The 18,587-nt window shown below is 36.9% G+C and overlaps 1 protein-coding gene across 1 annotated transcript in view; it reads left to right on the forward strand.

The window, feature by feature from the left end:
• Window positions 1–18,587, forward strand: part of Malrd1 (MAM and LDL receptor class A domain containing 1) — a 667,530-nt gene that overhangs the window by 46,698 nt on the left and 602,245 nt on the right. The window contains exon 6 of the mRNA XM_021156265.1: window positions 14,957–15,103. Coding sequence (XP_021011924.1) covers window positions 14,957–15,103 — 147 coding nt within the window. The remainder of the gene's footprint in view (window positions 1–14,956; window positions 15,104–18,587) is intronic.

Here is an 18,587-nt window from a genome sequence, read left to right on the forward strand (position 1 = left end):
ATATATATATATATATATATATAATTTTGCTTTACCTTTTATTTCATTGTAGTTTAATGTAATATGCCAGAATAAGATTGCTAGTTTAGTAGTCAAATTTCTCTTATCATGATGAAATGTCTTAGACTAGATACTATATAATGAAAACAAGTTAATTTAGCTCATAGTTCTAGGTCTTCAATAGTTTATGCTTAACTCTGGTGATAAATTCATGATATAAATACAACACTGTGTATGGCACCATAGAAAAGAGTACTTAAGAGGAAAAGAGTATATGATGGGAAGAAACATAAGGTAGGAATCTAGTTTTCTGAACTTTTATAATAACCTTTCATGAGAACTAACTGGGATACCACAAGTATTACATTAGATCCCTTCTACAGTTATGTATATTTGGTTCAATGACTCCCTGACTACAGTCCATCACTTAATGACACCAACATCTCTTAATGTTGTTACACAGATGATCAAACTCCAAAAAATAAACTACTGGGGGATTCAATTCACATCCAAACTGTAGGCCTTATTTTGTCAAAAAGGAGTTCCATATTTGAACTCAGTTCAAATATCTGAAAATTATGTTAATTAGTAATTCAGGATCCAAGAAGATATGTTGGCTTTCTTATGATAGAACAAGGATTTTTTAAATGAACATTTGTATTCCATGTGAAGTATAACCATTGTTAACCATGAAAACCTGCAGATATGTAGGATTCATGAGATCTGGAACATTCTGTCTAATACTGAAACACATAAAGTTCTGTATTAGCAGTGCTCACTGTATATCACACAAGAAATTACCATAGGATACACTGAAATAGATAATTCTGGTGAATAGATTTTACTCTAAGCAGATTTAGAAGTAAATAATCAGATTATCAATATCCAAGATATTTCAGGAAAAGAGGATGGCATTGATTAGACCAGAAGAATGCTGTCTATTAGAACTGTAGGGTAAACTGCCTCACTGCTGATTGCTCTTCTGCTCAAATCTCCCTTTGTATTCTCTTTATTTTATCTTGTGTGGTATTCCTAAATCAAGAACACAGTCAGTGTTCACTTACCCTTTGATATGAGACATTTATTTCTGACTCTGTTCACATCAGTGTTCTCTTTATTTTCTGCAGAAATTTGGGACAATATGATCTCTAACTAGATACATTTATTGGCCAGTCTAGTTAATCATCCTCAAAAGAGAAACAGGCAGTGTTTCCAGGACTTGGCTGGATTTTTTTTTCTTGCTATTAGACTTTTGCCAGTGATATTATATTAACATTACAAAATTTCACAGGAATGTCATTGGATTTTATTTGACAGTGTAACTTGAGTGTAAGACCCTACCATTCTTTCAGAAGTGAACTTTCTTCCATTGTTATTTGTGGAAACTAAAACAATTCCTAATTGTCTGTGATCACTGTTTTGGAATAATGGCCAAGATAGAAGGGCACAATATATATTCAAAAGATAAATGTAATATTTTGATTGAAAACTTCAAATTCCTTTTGAAAAAGTAAGGAGGGAGAGAAAAAAAGAAAAGGAAGAAGAAGAAGAATAGGAGGAAGGAGGAGGAGGAGGAGGAAGAGGAGAAGAAGAAGAAGAAGAAGAAGAAGAAGAAGAAGAAGAAGAAGAAGAAGAAGAAGAAGAAGAAAGAAGGAGGAGAAGAAGAAAGAGGAGGAGGAAGAGATGATGATGAAAGCAAATAGATGATGGTGTTCAATGAACATCACAGAAAATCCTGAAGTCAGATAGTACACCACCAACATCTATAATATTTCACACAATAAGTCATTCTATTCATACTGTACTTGAGATTCTATGGGTATAAGTTACTAACCAACCCAGAGTCATCCTTTACATATTTCAAAGTTTTTTATGTGATTGTTTCTAACTGAGCCTATTATATGCTAATTTTATACACCATTGTATGAATTGGGACTAGTGAAGATGACATTAGATTTTCAGACTGAGGTCTTTAATCAATGTGGGTGTCAGACATGCATGAAAGACAGAGCTGTGATAAGGTGGATGTCATGGAATGAGATTTTATACATAGAGCGACCAATAGTTATGAAAGGGCAACATTTGGGAGCTAGAATTATGATAGTATCAGATAGTAAAAGTCTAGACCTTATTACTCATGGGGTGTTAGAAAGGGTGTCACCTTCAGGAAAGCTATAAAAGACTGAAGCATATATACATCTCAGTCTTCATGTGAATCCCCCAACAACTGGATTTAAGGCTGTCCTTAAAGCTGTTCCCTGCTTGTGGAATCATTACCCCTAAATGGGCTGCCTTGTATGGGCTCAGTGGGTGAGGATGCACCTAACTAGTCTCTCTAACTAGATATACCTATTGGCCACTCTAGTAAATCATCCTTAAAAGAGAGACAGGCAATGAGGCCAGAATTGGGTGGATACTTTTTTTGCTATTGGACTTTTGACAGTGACTTTTTGCTGTAGTCTTGATGTTTTAAAATAGGGGAATACCCAGGGTGGGAAGCTCAATTCTCTCAGAGGAGAAGGGGAGTGGGGAATATGAAAGAGACTGTGGGAAGTGGGGGCAGTAATTGGGATGTAAACTGAATAAATAAATTAATAGTGAAAACAAAAAGAATGAAAGATTCATATAAAAGGACCTGTTGTATTCTTTGAAGATGAATGCCAAGAGAAGTTTGGTTTACAAATGAAGTTGTTTGTTTGTTTGTTTGTTTGTTTGTTTGTATGGTAGGATGTGGTTAAGCAGAGTTAAAGGTTTAGCAGGAAAGCTCAGCAGTACCATGCTGGTTGATAAAGGGGAAAGGGTTTAGTGTGTGATTGCCCAGTACTGGCACTCAGGTGCAGATGCATTCTAGAAATGGCAAGAGTGTGAAAGGTAGTTAAATTAAGAAGCATTAAATTTCCACTGGGACCAAGCAGCCAAATCAAGTCAGTAATATAACAGACTGAGCACAGTTAATCATCAGGACCATGTGTGGGCAGACCATTGGCATGCCAGGGCTTCCCTCAAGAGCTAGTAGAGCCTTGAAGATAAGGCTTGTACTTTTAATATCAGAACATTTTCTGTGATATGAGAAAGGCCACATTTAAAAACAGAGCTGGAATTAAAAAACGTGAGTCCTGGTTATTTCCTGATTCTTGGACATGAAGCAGAATCCCAATTAAGGAGTCAGTAATTTAGTTTTCTGAAGTCCTGGGACTGGGAATGGATGGGGGCAGCAGAGACATGGAAGCAAAGCCAATTGGATGTCTTCTGGGCATTTCCTTCAGAAAACCCTTTCAGATCCAAGCCAGGCTTAGGCATGCGTTTGGTAGGATGTGTACAGCTAAGTATGATTAAATGACTTTAAAATAAAATAAATACATAAATACTTAAACTGTTCCTCTCCTTGTTGTGAATGTCAAGGATAAAGTGACATTTTAATATTTTCCTCATGTTGCTTGGCTTGTGGGTGAACTCTGTACACCTCAATTTTGGTGCTGGAAAGGGAAAGAAAGGAAGAGGAGATATTTTTGGCTGTGTCATCGGTGAGCCAATTCTCATATATGGCCTTCCTTGCTGTGGAACATAAAATTCTCCTGAATATTCATTTTTGTTTCTGTAATAGGGGTAAGTAGTGTGAAACAGTTTATGAGTTAAGTAAGTATTTTTGCTTCAGAAATGAAAAAAATCTACCTGTTGAGGAATAAATTTCTATTTTCCACAGTCTGTCAAAATCCATATTGTCTCTTTTATTCTATATTTTTACTATTGGTATATTCATCACGAGAAGAATATCTCTAAAAGGAAATGCTATGCCATTTTTTCTAGGTATAAGCAGAAACATAAAATTTAGAACAACTCCAGAACAAAATTAATAACTTCAACTATGAAGGAAGAACAATAAATATGAAAAAAAGTTTAGATATTGAGTAATTTTCTTCCCTAAAAGCATAAGGAGTTACAGGATGGCAGATGGTATAAATATTTATACTTGCATTTAGGATACACACATACATACATAAATACATACATACACATAGACATATATATATATATATATATATACACACACACACACATATTTGTATATGTATATGCATAGTATATGTATACATACACACACTGTTGGAAGATTTCTGTATCACCTTATACATCCAATAAATGGAAATGTAACTCTTCTACATTTGGCATAAAGTAAGTGATGTCAAATTTCTAAGGCTGTAAGACTTCTCCTTTTTGCTGGAAGAAAATGTTAATGTAAGCATATTCCTAGAACTCTAATGAATGCAAGACAATAGGTATGGGAAAGATGAACGTAGCAAAATATTTAAATGTTGAAGTAATCCACTCAAAGGCCAAGAGAAACAGTGAGGACAAAATTGTGGTAGGGGTAATAAGTGCAGAGGAGACAAAGAAAAAGATAATAAAATGGTCACCTGTACTGTAATCATAGAGAAATTGCTATTAGGCATCAGAGACTGTCAGTTTGAATTAATACGTGAACTAATTTTATTTATGTGATATATTATTTTAAATATAATTACATGTATTAATAAAAAAAAAAACATGGAAACGTAAAAGCTGGGCATAGTGGCATAGTCCTGTAGTCACTGCTCTTCTAAGACTGAGGCAGGAGTATCAAAGTTTAATGATACCCTGAACTATACCACAAGACTCTGCTCAATAAACAAAACAGAACAACAATCATAAAGAAAAGGATGGAGATGATGGGCAGTGGAGAAACATGCCTTTAATCCCAACACTTGAAAGACTGAGACAGGCAGATCTTTGTGAGTTTGAGGCCAGCCTGGTCAACTGAGGGAAGTTTCAGGTAAGCTAAACCTATACAAATTTTGTCTCAAAAATGAACCAAACAAACAAAAGAAAAGAACAAAGAAAGGAAGGAGGGAAGGAAGGAAGGAAGGAAGGAAGGAAGGAAGGAAGGAAGGAAGGAAGGAAGGAAGATGAAATAAATGTTGAGTTCATAGAGATAATTTTAAAATAAATTTATAAAACAGTGGTAGATTTTTGAATTTGAAATCTGTAGATAGGAATTTCATAAATTCATTCTTTTTAATAGCTGAGTAGTACTCCATTGTGTAAATGTACCACATTTTCTGTATCCATTCCTCTGTTGAGGGGCATCTGGGTTCTTTCTACCTTCTGGCTATTATAAATAAGGCTGCTATGAACATAGTGGAGCATGTGTCCTTCTTACCGGTTGGGACATCTTCTGGATATATGCCCAGGAGAGGTATTGCTGGATCCTCTGGTAGTACTATGTCCAATTTTCTGAGGAACCGCCAGACTGATTTCCAGAGTGGTTGTACAAGCTTGCAATCCCACCAACAATGTAGGAGTGTTCCTCTTTCTCCACATCCTTGCCAGCATCTGCTGTCACCTGAATTTTTGAACTTAGCCATTCTGACTGGTGTGAGGTGGAATCTCAGGGTTGTTTTGATTTGCATTTCCCTGATGATTAAGGGTATCTGCTTGTGGACGTTGTACATCGTGGTGCGCACTAGGCTCCGCACCACGATGTACAACGTCCACAAGCAGGTTTTATGTGGAGTTCCTTAATCCACTTAGATTTGACCTTAGTACAAGGAGATAAGAATGGATCAATTCGCATTCTTCTACATGATAACCGCCAGTTGTGCCAGCACCATTTGTTGAAAATGCTGTCATTTTTCCACTGGATGCTTTTTGCTCCCTTGTCAAAGATCATGTGACCATAGGTGTGTGGGTTCATTTCTGGGTGTTCAATTCTATTCTATTGGTCTACTTGTCAGTCGCTATACCAGGACCATGCAGGGCATCATCCTGAGTGAGGTAACCCAATCACAAAAGAACTCACACAATATGTACTCACTGATAAGTGGATATTAGTCCAGAAACTTAGAATACCCAAGATATAAGATACAATTTGCAAAACAAAGGAAACTCAAGAAGAACAAAGACCAAAGTGTGGTCACTTTGCCCCTTAGAATTGGGAACAAAACACCCATGGAAAGAGTTACAGAGACAAAGTTTGGAGCTGAGTCGAAAGGATGGACCATCTAGAAACTGCCATATCTGGGGATCCATCCCATAATCTGCTTCCAAACGCTGACACCATTGCATACACTAGCAAGATTTTGCTAAAAGGACCCAGTATAGCTGTGTCTTGTGAGACTATGCCAGGGCCTAGCAAACACAGAAGTGGAATGCTCACAGTCAGTTATTGGATGGATCACAGGGAGGAACTAGAGAACGTACTCAAGGAGCTAAAGGGGTTTGAAACCCTATAGGTGGAACAACAATATGAACTAACCAGTACCCCCCAGCCCTCATGTCTCTAGCTGCATATGTATCAGCAGATGGCCTAGTCAGCCATCAGTGGAAAAAGAGGTCCATTGGTCGTGCAAACTTTATATTCCTCAGTACAGGGGAACTCCAGGGCCAAGAATTGGGAGTGGGGGGGTGGGGAGTGGGGGGGAGAGTGTGGGGGACTTATGGGATAGCATTGGAAATGTAAATGAAATAAATACCAAATTATAAAAAAAGAAATCTGTAGATAGTAGTTTATGCACACCTTGGTAATTATATGTGTAGAGGAAAATATCCTATTGCTTTAGTGTAAGCACATTCATTTTACTCTAAAATAACAACTTTATAGAAATACATAATTATTTTGATTTTATAATTTCTTAGTTCTTAGGTGAGACAATAAAATTGAAGCTTTTTTTATGTTAGGGAAATCTTTCAGACATTTCCAACACTTCTACAAATACCATTCTATACAACTGTTGTCCTTCCCAATATACAAAGCTCACAATTCATCTCTTGGAAGAAATACCATTTGGACTCTCCAAAACTAGCAAAGACAAAATAGAAATGAATACTCGTGACCGTGCTGAAATAAAATGTGTCTAATCAGTGATTCTTGAATAACGCTGATTGATTCTTGAATAAATTGATGATTATAATTTTTATAATGATTGCATGCTGTGGCTCATAGTCAGAATATTGTGAAATTCTGTGAATATTTTTTGATTGGGTTTTCAGGACTTTGCTTTAATTTCATTTGTAAAATGTCACTAATGTACAAATCATTACTTAATTATAATCTTCATGATGCATAAGTATTACTCAGTTAACTAAAATCCTACTTACCTTAAAACGTTAGCTTTCCAGTAACATTTTAAAAACATTAATCATTAATTTAAATTCATTATGATTTAAAGAAAACTGACAAAAAATTGTCTAAAACCTCTGTGGTAAAAATTGGATGTCAATTATAACTTTCAGTGCAATAGCCTTGAGACCTGGAATTTATTATCTAATGAATAAGAATTACTGGCCAATTGCATACAACCTGTTTGTGTAAGATAAGCTTTGAAGGATGGCTCCCTTTAGACATGTGACTTCATTAATCTAGATGCCTTGAAATGGTTGGCAAAAATCCCTTCTACTGATGACGAGAGATTTTTGACTACCTCTCTGAAGTATTTCTGTAAATTGAGATGGCAGTGCAATGTAAGAGAGGAAGTAAGGGAGAGAGGAGAAAGTGAGGGGAAGGGGAGAAGAAGGGAGGTGGGGAGAAAGAATGAATATAGTATCTGTGCGTGATTGCAAGCCACTGTATTCAATACAGTAAAATAAAATGTTTCCAGAAGATTTATTGGCAACGTACATGAACCACATCCAAATACAAACCTTGATTTGTGCCTATACATTTTATTGCAGGTGGAAAATGCTAATAGTGATTAAATTTTAAAAAAGAAAAGATAATGTTTCATACCTACCTGTGTGAAACACATCCCAAATAAATATAATTTTCACTTAAATATTTTGCTAGTTTTGCTTATAGTTTTTAAAGTCTTGTATAAATAATGATAACTTAGATATAATAAATAACATTTCATGGAATTATGCTCAATAATAAGAGTTCTAAAAGGAAGATTCGTAGCACTGATATGAACCCACAAAATTACAATTTTAATTGTTATTGTTAGATCCTGGCTTCACTTATTGTCATCATTTTCTAAATTGCATGTGCAATTTTATTTTCAGTGTATTTTAGTTTCAAGACAATTTGCATATTCATCATTTTCAAACTCTCACTTTGAAAAACCAAATTATGTGTGTATTGGTAAATCACTGCTATTGCCCAGTTGATACACTTTTATTACAAATAAAATATAAGATGATTTCTAGAGACCCTAAAATACTTTCAATCTGGTTCCTTTGGTCATTTACTCATTTGTTAAAGAAATAAATATGTAATTAACATCTGTATTCTGCCAAATGTGTTTCTAGGCATTGAGGTAAACAATACTCAAAAGGCAATTGATATTCATGCATTCAGTAAAACAACAAATAAATATATTTTATGTCCAGTTGTGAGTAAAAGAACATAGAACTGAGAAAGCAGGCACCAGAGGTGAGCATGAATGAGTAAAGTTTTAAATAGCACATTCAGCATGCTGACCTTAAGTGCACAGATAGAATTTGAGCAGACAGCCAAAGGGTCTAGAGAACAACAAATGCACATTTCAGCAAGATATGTAAATGCAAAGGCCTGCAGGAATAAGCTTGGTTTACTATAAGATCATAGAAATGGCTTTTCTGTCTCACTCACAGAAGGAATTCTTTGAATGATTCTCTTTAGGAGAAATGCAAAAGCAGAAAGGTCATGAATTCAAGGTCATCTTTGAATCTAAGAGTATAGTAAGTCCTGGCAGTACATGCCTGTATTCCTAGAACTTGGGAGGATGATAGAGATGGGAAGATAGGGAATTTATGGTCAGCAGGGATTATATAATGCCATGACACAAACAAAAATAGTCCTAAAATTCAGAATGTAGCATGGAGGCAATATGAATACATGATAGGCAAAAGAGGCTAGATCTAGAAGATGATGTGCCACATCATATCATTTGTATGAAAAATGCAGAGTTGGTAAATTCCAAGTGAAAGCAGGTAGTATCTGAGACAGTGGAGAGAATGGGACTTTACCAATAACAGCTATGGGTTTTTTTTGTTTTGTTTTGTTTTTGTTTTATTAATGATGAAATATTTTGGAAGTACAAAGTGGTTTTATTGTATAACTGCAGGTATAAAAAAAATGACACTCAAGTAAACAGTTTCAAATGGCCTAACCAGTGGATTTTGTATAATAAAATTTTGCATTAAGAAAAGAAAAAAACTCACTAGGACAAGCTAAAGAGCACAGGAAAAGAGTTGGAGTTTGTGAGAATCAGTAGTCCTTACAGAGTAAGTTGACGGTTTGAGTCTTTTGAAGATGGATGAAATACTGTTGTTTTGGTACCAAAGGGAGTGATCTCATAGAGAAAGAGAACATGTAGCTATAGAGAAGAGAGAATGGACTTACTGGAGAGAATCCTTAAATAGGCAGAATACACAATTTCTGTACAAATGAAAATTGTGCCCTGGGAGAGTATGGACAGCTGACAGGAGAAGGTGCAGTGTATACAGCAGGAATGGGTATGGCTTGTATAGGTCTCTTTTGATTTCTCTCATTTTCCCACTGTGTAAAGAGAGATAATTAACTGACAATGCAGAAATTGTGAAAGAACAGGAAGGCTAAGACTGAAGAGATGAGAATGGGGATGCCATGCTGAAGAAACTGGATAGTTGCGAATATAAATTTAATTTCAGTTTTCATTATTGTGTCCTCTCTTTATGCCTGGTAGTTGTATAAATGTGGGGAGCACCAGATAGAGTGTTGTATTTAGTTTTTCTTTGAGAATACTGAAAGTGCATGAGAAGAAAATAAAGAATAGCACCCTGTCTTGACAACTGTAAAAAAATATGAAGACATGACAGAATATGAAGAAAATTGAAGATGTAAGACATTAGGCTATCAGATGCTGATATAATAAAGCTGCCATTGAGAAAATACAATGGAAAGTTCTAAAAGAAGCTAAGATAGTTCCAGAACAGTAGGTGGTATGATCTTATAGGATAACATTATATATGCCAGCTATTCTCCACTAGTGTCACTAAGAAACATTTGACTGTCTTGTTAGTGTTGAGGTACTAGAAGAAGTGAGCTATACATGTCAGGTGATCATTGCAGAGTGGGCCACTTAAAGTTATAAGAAGGAGAATTTAGTGTCATCAGAGGTTATCATGCTGAATTAAGAAGAGCTGTGTCTCTTCATCACCAGGGCAAGTTTAAGACTTAGGAAAAGAGTTGGAATCTGGGAGAATTGGCAGCACTTACAGAAGTAAGTTGAAGTTGCAATAGAGTTTGCCTTTTCTTCAAAGTTCTTCTTCAGGAACCAATATCAGAAGAAGTCATCAAACTGAAAAATAATGTGAAAGTAAATGTTGAACTGGCCAGAGCCCAAAATTTTAAAGACCAAAGAGTTCCTGCACCATTTGCAACCTGGTCCAGGGATAGGCACAGATGTGAAGAGAGCCAAGTTCAGTATTTCTGAATCTGAGAGTAGGAATTTTCTCAAGTAGCAGAACAAAAGGGAGGACATCAAATCTTAATTTCAAGTCTAATCTTTATCAGCAAACTAGCCAACATGCAAAATGGTTTCAGAGAAATTAGTTCAAGTGTATATCTCATTTGCAGAGGATGCCATCTATCATATTAATTCCCTTACCTAGTTATAGTCCTAGAGTCTTCATTTAGTGTCAGTGTAGATGTGAGAATATTGATGGTTTGATCTGAGTCTAGACTGACACTAGTAGATCAACTAGTAGAACCAGTGGCATGTTGCTTTATTCTCCTTGTCCCTGTATCTCTGTTTTTTATCTCTTTCTCTTTTTCTCTGAGCATGAATATGAAATCTGACTACACAAGTGTTTAGAACATATTTTTGAATGTTAACATCCTGAGAGAGATGTGAGTGTTTCCAAGGGATCCTTCATCATACTTATGACCATTCTGTAAATATAACTAATGAGATTTTACCATGTCATGAAGTATTGAAAACCAAGCAGAACTTATGGTGCTCAGATACAAAGCTCTGCAGGATTGATTCCATAGATGAAGGCTTGAGATATGAGTGTCAAATTGAGATGTCTATATTGTTGGTATGGAAAAAATTAGTAGAACCATGAGACCATGCTATAGGAGCATGTACATATCAACTTTTGTTGACTTTAATGTCTTAGTTTTAGCTGGGTGTTAATGTCTATAGCTAAATAAAGCAGTGGGCAAGATTAAACACATCTACTTAACATGATGTTTTATAATATCATACCATTAAAGATTGTCTTATAATCATATAAAATTTTTGGATTTAAAATTCAAGTCAGGGCCCTCTGATCTGTTCCTGCTTGAGGGCAGCCATGGCAACACATAGGATAGCCACAAAAATAAATGCAGCAGCAGGGATCCCCTAGGAGCAAAGCAGATGTAGGAATCCTACCCTATGTGTGAACCCCCTCTCTCTTCTGGTCTGCACATGCTTGGGAAATATCAGCCTGTCTTCTACTCTCTGTCAACACTACACACTCTGAAGGACTCCCAGGAGATCTACTTCAGCCAGGGAAGCAGTCTACAGGGTTTCCAGAAGATCCTCTGCAACCAGGGCAATAGTCTTTGGGGCTCATAGTAAACCAGCTGCAGCTAGGTCTACAGATCCCCCAGGAGATCTGCTGCAACTAAGGGACACAGGAGACAAGCTCCAGACAGAGACACCAAGGCCAGCTAACACAAGAGATAACCAGATGGGGAGAGGCTAGTACGAGATCATATGCAACAGAAGCCAATATACTTTGACACTATCAAAAATAAGCTCTCCAACCACATCAAGCCATGGATATCACAACATACCTGAAAAGTACAATTCTTAACTAAAATTCCCTCTCATGAAGATAATAGAGACCATTAAGGAGGATATAAATAACTCTTAAACCTAAAGAAATACAGGAAAACACAGTTAAATAGGTGTAGGTATAAGCCCTTAAAGAGGAAGCAAATCTCTCAAAGAAATACAGGAAAATATAACCAAAAAAAACTGAAGGAATTAAATAAAATTGTCCAAGACCTAAAAATGGGAGTAGAAAAAAAAAAGAAATCACAAATAGAGGCAACCCTGAAAATGGAAAACTTAGGAAAGAGGTCAAGAACTGAAGATGCAAGCATCAACAACAGAATACAAGAGATAGAAGAGAGAATATCAGACATAAAAGATACCTTAGATGATATTGACACAATGGTCAAAGAACAAGCAAAGCATAAAAATCTCCCAACCCAAACCATCTAGGAAACATTGAGACACAATGAAAATAACAAACCTAGGAATAAGAGGAATAGAAGAGAACAAAGATTACCAGCTCAAAGGACCCAAAAGCCTCTTCACCAAAAATCATAGAAGAAAACTTCCCCAACTTAAAGAAAAAGATGGCTGTAAAAGTACAAGAAGCCTACTGAACACGAAATAGATTTAACCAGGAAAGAAAATTCTCCTGTTAGATAAAAATCAAAACACTAAATGCACAGAACAAAGAAAGAATATTAAAAACTGTAAGGGTAAAATGCCAAGTATAAAGGCAGAGTTATCAGAATTATACCAGACTTCTCAACAGAACTCTAAAAGCCAGAAGATCCTGGACAGATGCCATGTAGACCCTAAGAGAAAACAAATACTATCCAAGGCTACTATACCCTATAAAAATATCAACCATCATAGATGGAGAAAACAAAATATTCCATGTCAAAACCAAACTTAAACAATATATATCCACTCATCCAGCCCTACAGAAGATTCTTAAAGGAAAAGTCCAACCAAAAGGAGAGTATCTACACCAAAGCAGGAGTGGGGGGGGGCAATGGGGGGAGATTAATTACAGCAAATCCAAAAGAAGAGAAAAACACACATATAATTCCATCTCAAAAAACAATAACAGGAACTAACAATCATATTTCTTTAATATATCTCAACATCAAAGAACTCAGATCCTCAATAAATGACATAAGGTAACAGACAGGATACGCAAGCATGATCCAAAATTTTGCTGCATTCAAGAAACACACTCCAGTGATAAAGACAGACACTATCTCAGAGTAAAATGATAGAAAAAAATTCCAAGCAAATGCTTCTAAGAAACAAGTAGGAGTTGCCATCCTAATATCCAATATAATAAATTTTCAACTTAAAGTTTTCAAGCAAGATGAGGAAGGACACTTCATAGTCATCAAAGGAACATCCACCAAGATGAAATCTCAATTCGGAACATCCACCCAAAATTCAAGGGCACCCACATTCATAGAAGCAACTTTACAAAAGCTCAAAAGACACACTGAGCTGGGCAGTGGTGGTACACGCCTTTAATCCCAGCACTTGGGAGTTAGAGGCAGGTGGATTTCTTAGTTTGAGGCCAACCTGGTCTACAGAGTGAGTTCCAGGACAGCCAGGGCTACACAGAGATACCCTATCTTGAAAAACCAAAAAAAAAAAAAAAAAAAAAAAAAACAATGAAATTCCCACAGTAATAGTGGGTGATCATACTCTCACCAATGAACAGATCATTGAAACAGAAACTAAACAGAGACACAGTGAAGCTATTAGAAGTTATGAACCAAATGGATTTAACATATATATATATATATATTAGATGCTGAAAAAGTATCTGACAAAACACAACATCCGTCCATGTTAAAAGTATTAGAGAGATCAGTAATTCAAGGCCCTTCCTAAACATAATAAAAGCAGTATACAGCAAACTATCAGTCAACATCAAATTAAATGGAGAGATACTTGAGGCAATCCCACTAAAATCAGGGACAAGACAAGACTGCTCACTCTCTCTGTATCTATTCAATATAGTATTCAAAGTTCTAGCTATAGCAATAAGATGACAAAAGGAGATAAGGGGGATGCAAATTGGAAAGGAAGAAGTCAAGGTACCACCATTTGCAGCTGATATGATAGTATACATAAGAGACCCTCAAAAATATACTAGAGAACTTCTATAGCTGATAAACAATATACAGAAAAGTGGCAGAATATAAAATTAACTCAAATATCAGTAGACTTCCTTTATACAAATGGTAAACAGGCTGAGAAAGATAATAGTGAAACAGCATCCTTTCTTTTTTTTTTTTTTTTGGTTTTTCGAGGCAGGGTTTCTCTGTGTAGCTCTGGCTGTCCTGGAACTCACTTTGTAGACCAGGCTGGCCTCGAACTCAGAAATCCGCCTGCCTCTGCCTCCCAAGTGCTGGGATTAAAGGCGTGCGCCACCACAGACACAAATAGTATAAAATACCTTAGTGTAACTTGTACTAGACAAGTGAAAGATCTGTTGGATAAGAACTCCAAATCCTTGAAAAAGGAAATTGAAGAAGACCTCAGAAGATAGATTAATATGATTAGCATAGTAAAAATGGCCATCTACCAAAAGCAATCTACAGATTCAACACAATCCACATCAAGATTCCAAAATAATTCTCCATATACATGGAAAGAGTTAATCTCAATTTCATGTTGAAAAACAAAAGACCCAGGATAGCGAAAACAATTCTATTTTTTACTATTAATTATTTTATTTGTTTACCTTTCAAATGATATCCCCCTTTCTGGTTACCTCTCCACAACCCCCGCATCCTATCCTTCATCCACATTTGATCCACATTTTTATCAAATTAAAAGCTTTTGTAAATAGAGTGGCTTAGGTAAGCTAGCATCTCTGTCTGCCGATGTGGGTCACATACACCCCATGATAGCTATGAATTTGATCAAACACAAAATTACTTAAAACAGTATGATGTCTTCTTGTAATGTACTTATATAGTTCTCCAGAATGCACTTTGTAGATGAAAGCATCATATCCCAGTTGTAGAAGGTTGGATAAACCTGTTTGGATCCAAAGCTTTATTGAATTAATTGTTCAAGAGAGTAATGTGCCTTCTACAGAAGACCTCTTAGTTTGTTATAATACACAGTGGTGGTTAAGTAGGCACTCTAGGAGATAGTAATAACCTACCAAAGCCCTTTGTTCTCTTCTCTAGTGTGCCAGACTTGTGGATTTGACCTTGACACCTGTGGATTGACAACTGAGGCATCTGCTGGGCAAACTTCTTGGATGTGCACAAAAGTAGGAGAGGTCCCTTCACTGGACTCTGTACCTTGGCAGGATCAAAGTGGCCATGATGAAGGTACCAAAAAAACTGTAATGCAGTTTATATGATTGTTAGAATCCTGCTTTATTATAATGAGCATTAAGTCTTAAAGCCAGGGGTATTGATAAGCATATATATTAATAAAAGTGCAATATATCATATATCCCAAAAGTGAAAGACAAATTGCTTTTAAATCTGTAAAAGAAAAATTATGTTCCACTAACTGTTGTCCATTTTAATGTAATTACTTTCTTATTATATGGATGTATCAGTGTATGAAAAATAAAACGAAAGTCCATTCCGTCTTCTTTAGCACTGCAATACTAGGTTCTCTTCTTTTATTCTAGTGTAGGTTACTATGACGTTTGTGTGTGCCTCCCCATCATTCCTACCCCAGACCTCCTTCTCGTTTATTTTTAACTAGATATTTTCTTCATTAACATTTCAAAGGCTATCCCCTTTCCTAGCTTCCTCTCTGAAAATCTCCTATAAACTCTCCCCTCCACCTGCTCTCCAATCCACCCACTTCCACTTCCTGGCCCTGGCATTCCCCTGTACTGGGGCATATAATCTTAGCAAGACCAAGGGCCTCTCCTCTCATTGATGGCCGACTAGGTCATCCTCCGCTACATATACAACTAGAGACACAAGCTCTGGGGGTACTGGTTAGTTCATATTGTTGTTCCTCCTAAAGGGTTGCAGAACCCTTCAGCTCCTTGGATACTTTCTCTAGCTCCTTCATTTGGGACCCTATGTTCGATCAAATAGATGGCAGTGAGCATCCACTTCTGTATTTGCCAGGCACTGACATAGCTTCATATGAGACAGCTATATCAGGGTCCTATTCAGCAAAATCTTGTTGACATATGCAATAGTGTCTGGGTTTGTTGGCTGCTTATGGGATGGATCCCAGGGTGAAGTTGTCTTTGGATGGTTCTTCCTTCAGTCTCAGCTCTGAACTTTGTCTCTGTAACTCCTTCCATGGGTATTTTGTTCCCAATTCTAAAAAGGAGCGAAGTATCCACACTTTGATCTTCCTTCTTATTGTGTTGAGTTTCATGCGTTTCGCAAATTGTATCTTGGGTATTCTGGGCTAAAAACCACTTATCAGTGAGTGCATATCATGTGTGTTCTTTTGTGATTGGGTTACCTAAATCAGGATGATATCCTCCAGATCCATCCATTTGCCTAAGAATTTCATAAATTCATTGTTTTGAATAGCTAAGTAGTACTCCATTGTGTAAATGTACCACATTTTCTATATGCATTCCTCTGTTGAGGGACATGTGGGTTCTTTCTAGCTTCTGACAATAATAAATAAGGCTGCTATGAACATAGTGGTGCATGCTTCCTTATTACAAGTTGGGACATCATCTGGGTATATGCCCAGGAGTGGTATTGCTGGATCTTCCGGGAGTACTATGTCCAATTTTCTGAGGAACCACCAAACTGATTTCCAGCTGGTTGTACCAGCTTGCAATGCCATCAGCAATGGAGAAGTGTTCCTCTTTCTCCACATCCTTGCCAGCATCTACCCTCACCTGAATTTTCTATCTTAGCTATTCTGACTGATGTGAGGTGGGATCTCAGGGTTGTTTTGATTTGCATTTCCCTGATGATAAAATATGTTGAACATTTTTTCATGTGCTTCTCAGTCCTTTAGTATTCCTCAATTGAAAATTCTTTGTTTAGCTCTGTACCCAATTTTTTAATAGGGTTATTTGGTTTTATGGATTTCAACTTCTTGAATTCTTTATACATACATATATATATATATATATATATATATATATATATATAATATCCTATATATATTGGATATATATAATATCCTATATATATATTGGATATTAGTCCCCTATCATATTTAGGACTGGTAAAGATCTTTTCTGAATGTGTTGGTTGACTTTTGTTCTTATTGACAGTGTACTTTGCCTTACAGAAGCTTTGTAATTTTATGAGGTCCCATTTGTTGATTCTTGATCTTAAAGCACAAGCCATTGCTGTTCTGTTCAGGAATGTTTCCCCTGTGCCCATATCTTCCAGGCTCTTCCCCACTTTCTCCTCTATGAGCTTCAGAGTCTCTAATTTTACGTTGAGTTCCTTGATCCACTTGGACTTGAGCTTTGTACAAGGAGATAAGAATGGATCAATTCGCATTCTTCTACATGCTAACTGTACTGTACTGGCTACTTTTGTGTCAACTTGACACAGCTGGAATTATCAAAGAAAACGGAGCTGAAGTTGAGGAATGCCTCCATGAGATCCAACTGTAAGGCATTTTCTCAATTAGTGATCAAGGGGGAAAGGCCCCTTGTTGGTGGGACCACCTCTGGGCTGGTAGTCTTGGTTCTATAAGAGAGCAGGCTGAGCAAGCCAGAGGAAGCAAGCCAGTAAAGAACATCCCTCCATGGCCTCTGCAACAGCTCCTACTCCCAGACCTGCTTGAGTTCCAGTCCTGACTTCCTTGGTGATGAACAGCAGTATATAAGTGTAAGCCAAATAAAATGTTTCCTCCCTACTTGCTTTTTGGTCATGATGTTTATCAGTCAGGAATAGAAACCCTGACTAAGACAAATTGGTACCAGCATAGTGGGATATTCCTGTGACAACCTGACCATGTTTTGAGGAGTATTGTGGAAGGACTTTAGAACTTTGGGCTTGAAGATTCATTCATTGTTAAGAGCTCTGTCAGATGTTGTGTAGGAGCTTGGAATATAATGTTGAGAACAGTGCAGAAGATGGAGGTCTGGCTTGTGAAATTTCAGAGGGAAAAATTAAAGACTCTTTTCAAGGCCATTGATGTTTTGATTGTGAAGATTCTGTAGTTCTGGTTAGCTAGGGCTGAAGAATCAGCTGTGATTAACAAGATACCAGAACTACTAAAGCAAAAATTTTGCATTACTGGGACTATTAATGCTGGTCAGCTGGAGCTAAGAAATTAGCGGTGATTAAAAAGAGACCAGCATCGTTGAGGTAACTTCTTCTGGGAAGTGTTTTCTGAAAGCACAAAGAGGCTGTGTTCCAGAGATAGCCAATGTTGTACTCCTGCTACAGCGGGACTTGGTCATGTGTAAGGGTTACCAGGTAGTACTGGTTTTGAAGGCATGAAGGGGTCATGCAGAGCAGCTGAGGCTTGGCACTGTGAGAGGCCATGGAAGGCCATTGGTGAAGGGGCAGCCTCAGTTGCAATTGACAGCCCAGGACTGAATGGGTCATGCAGTGTATTGGAGATGCCAGTACCATGAGATGACCACCAAGAGCAGCAGCAGCAGTGGAGTATAGGCATCTGGAGCCTAGAAGATGACGCATGTGCTACAAAGGGCATGGCTGGAGAAGTGACCCAAGTCCTTGGAGGAACCCAGAAGATTGTGAGTTGGATCCCAGACATTGGATGATTGGAGATTGATTTTTGCTTTTGATTGTGACTGTGCCCTGATATGTTCCCTCTTTTTTTTTTTAAAGATTTTTTTTTACGTATTTTCCTCAATTACATTTCCAATGCTATCCCAAAAGTCCC

Source organism: Mus caroli, chromosome 2 (assembly GCF_900094665.2).
Source record: "Mus caroli chromosome 2, CAROLI_EIJ_v1.1, whole genome shotgun sequence".
NCBI lineage: Eukaryota > Metazoa > Chordata > Mammalia > Rodentia > Muridae > Mus > Mus caroli.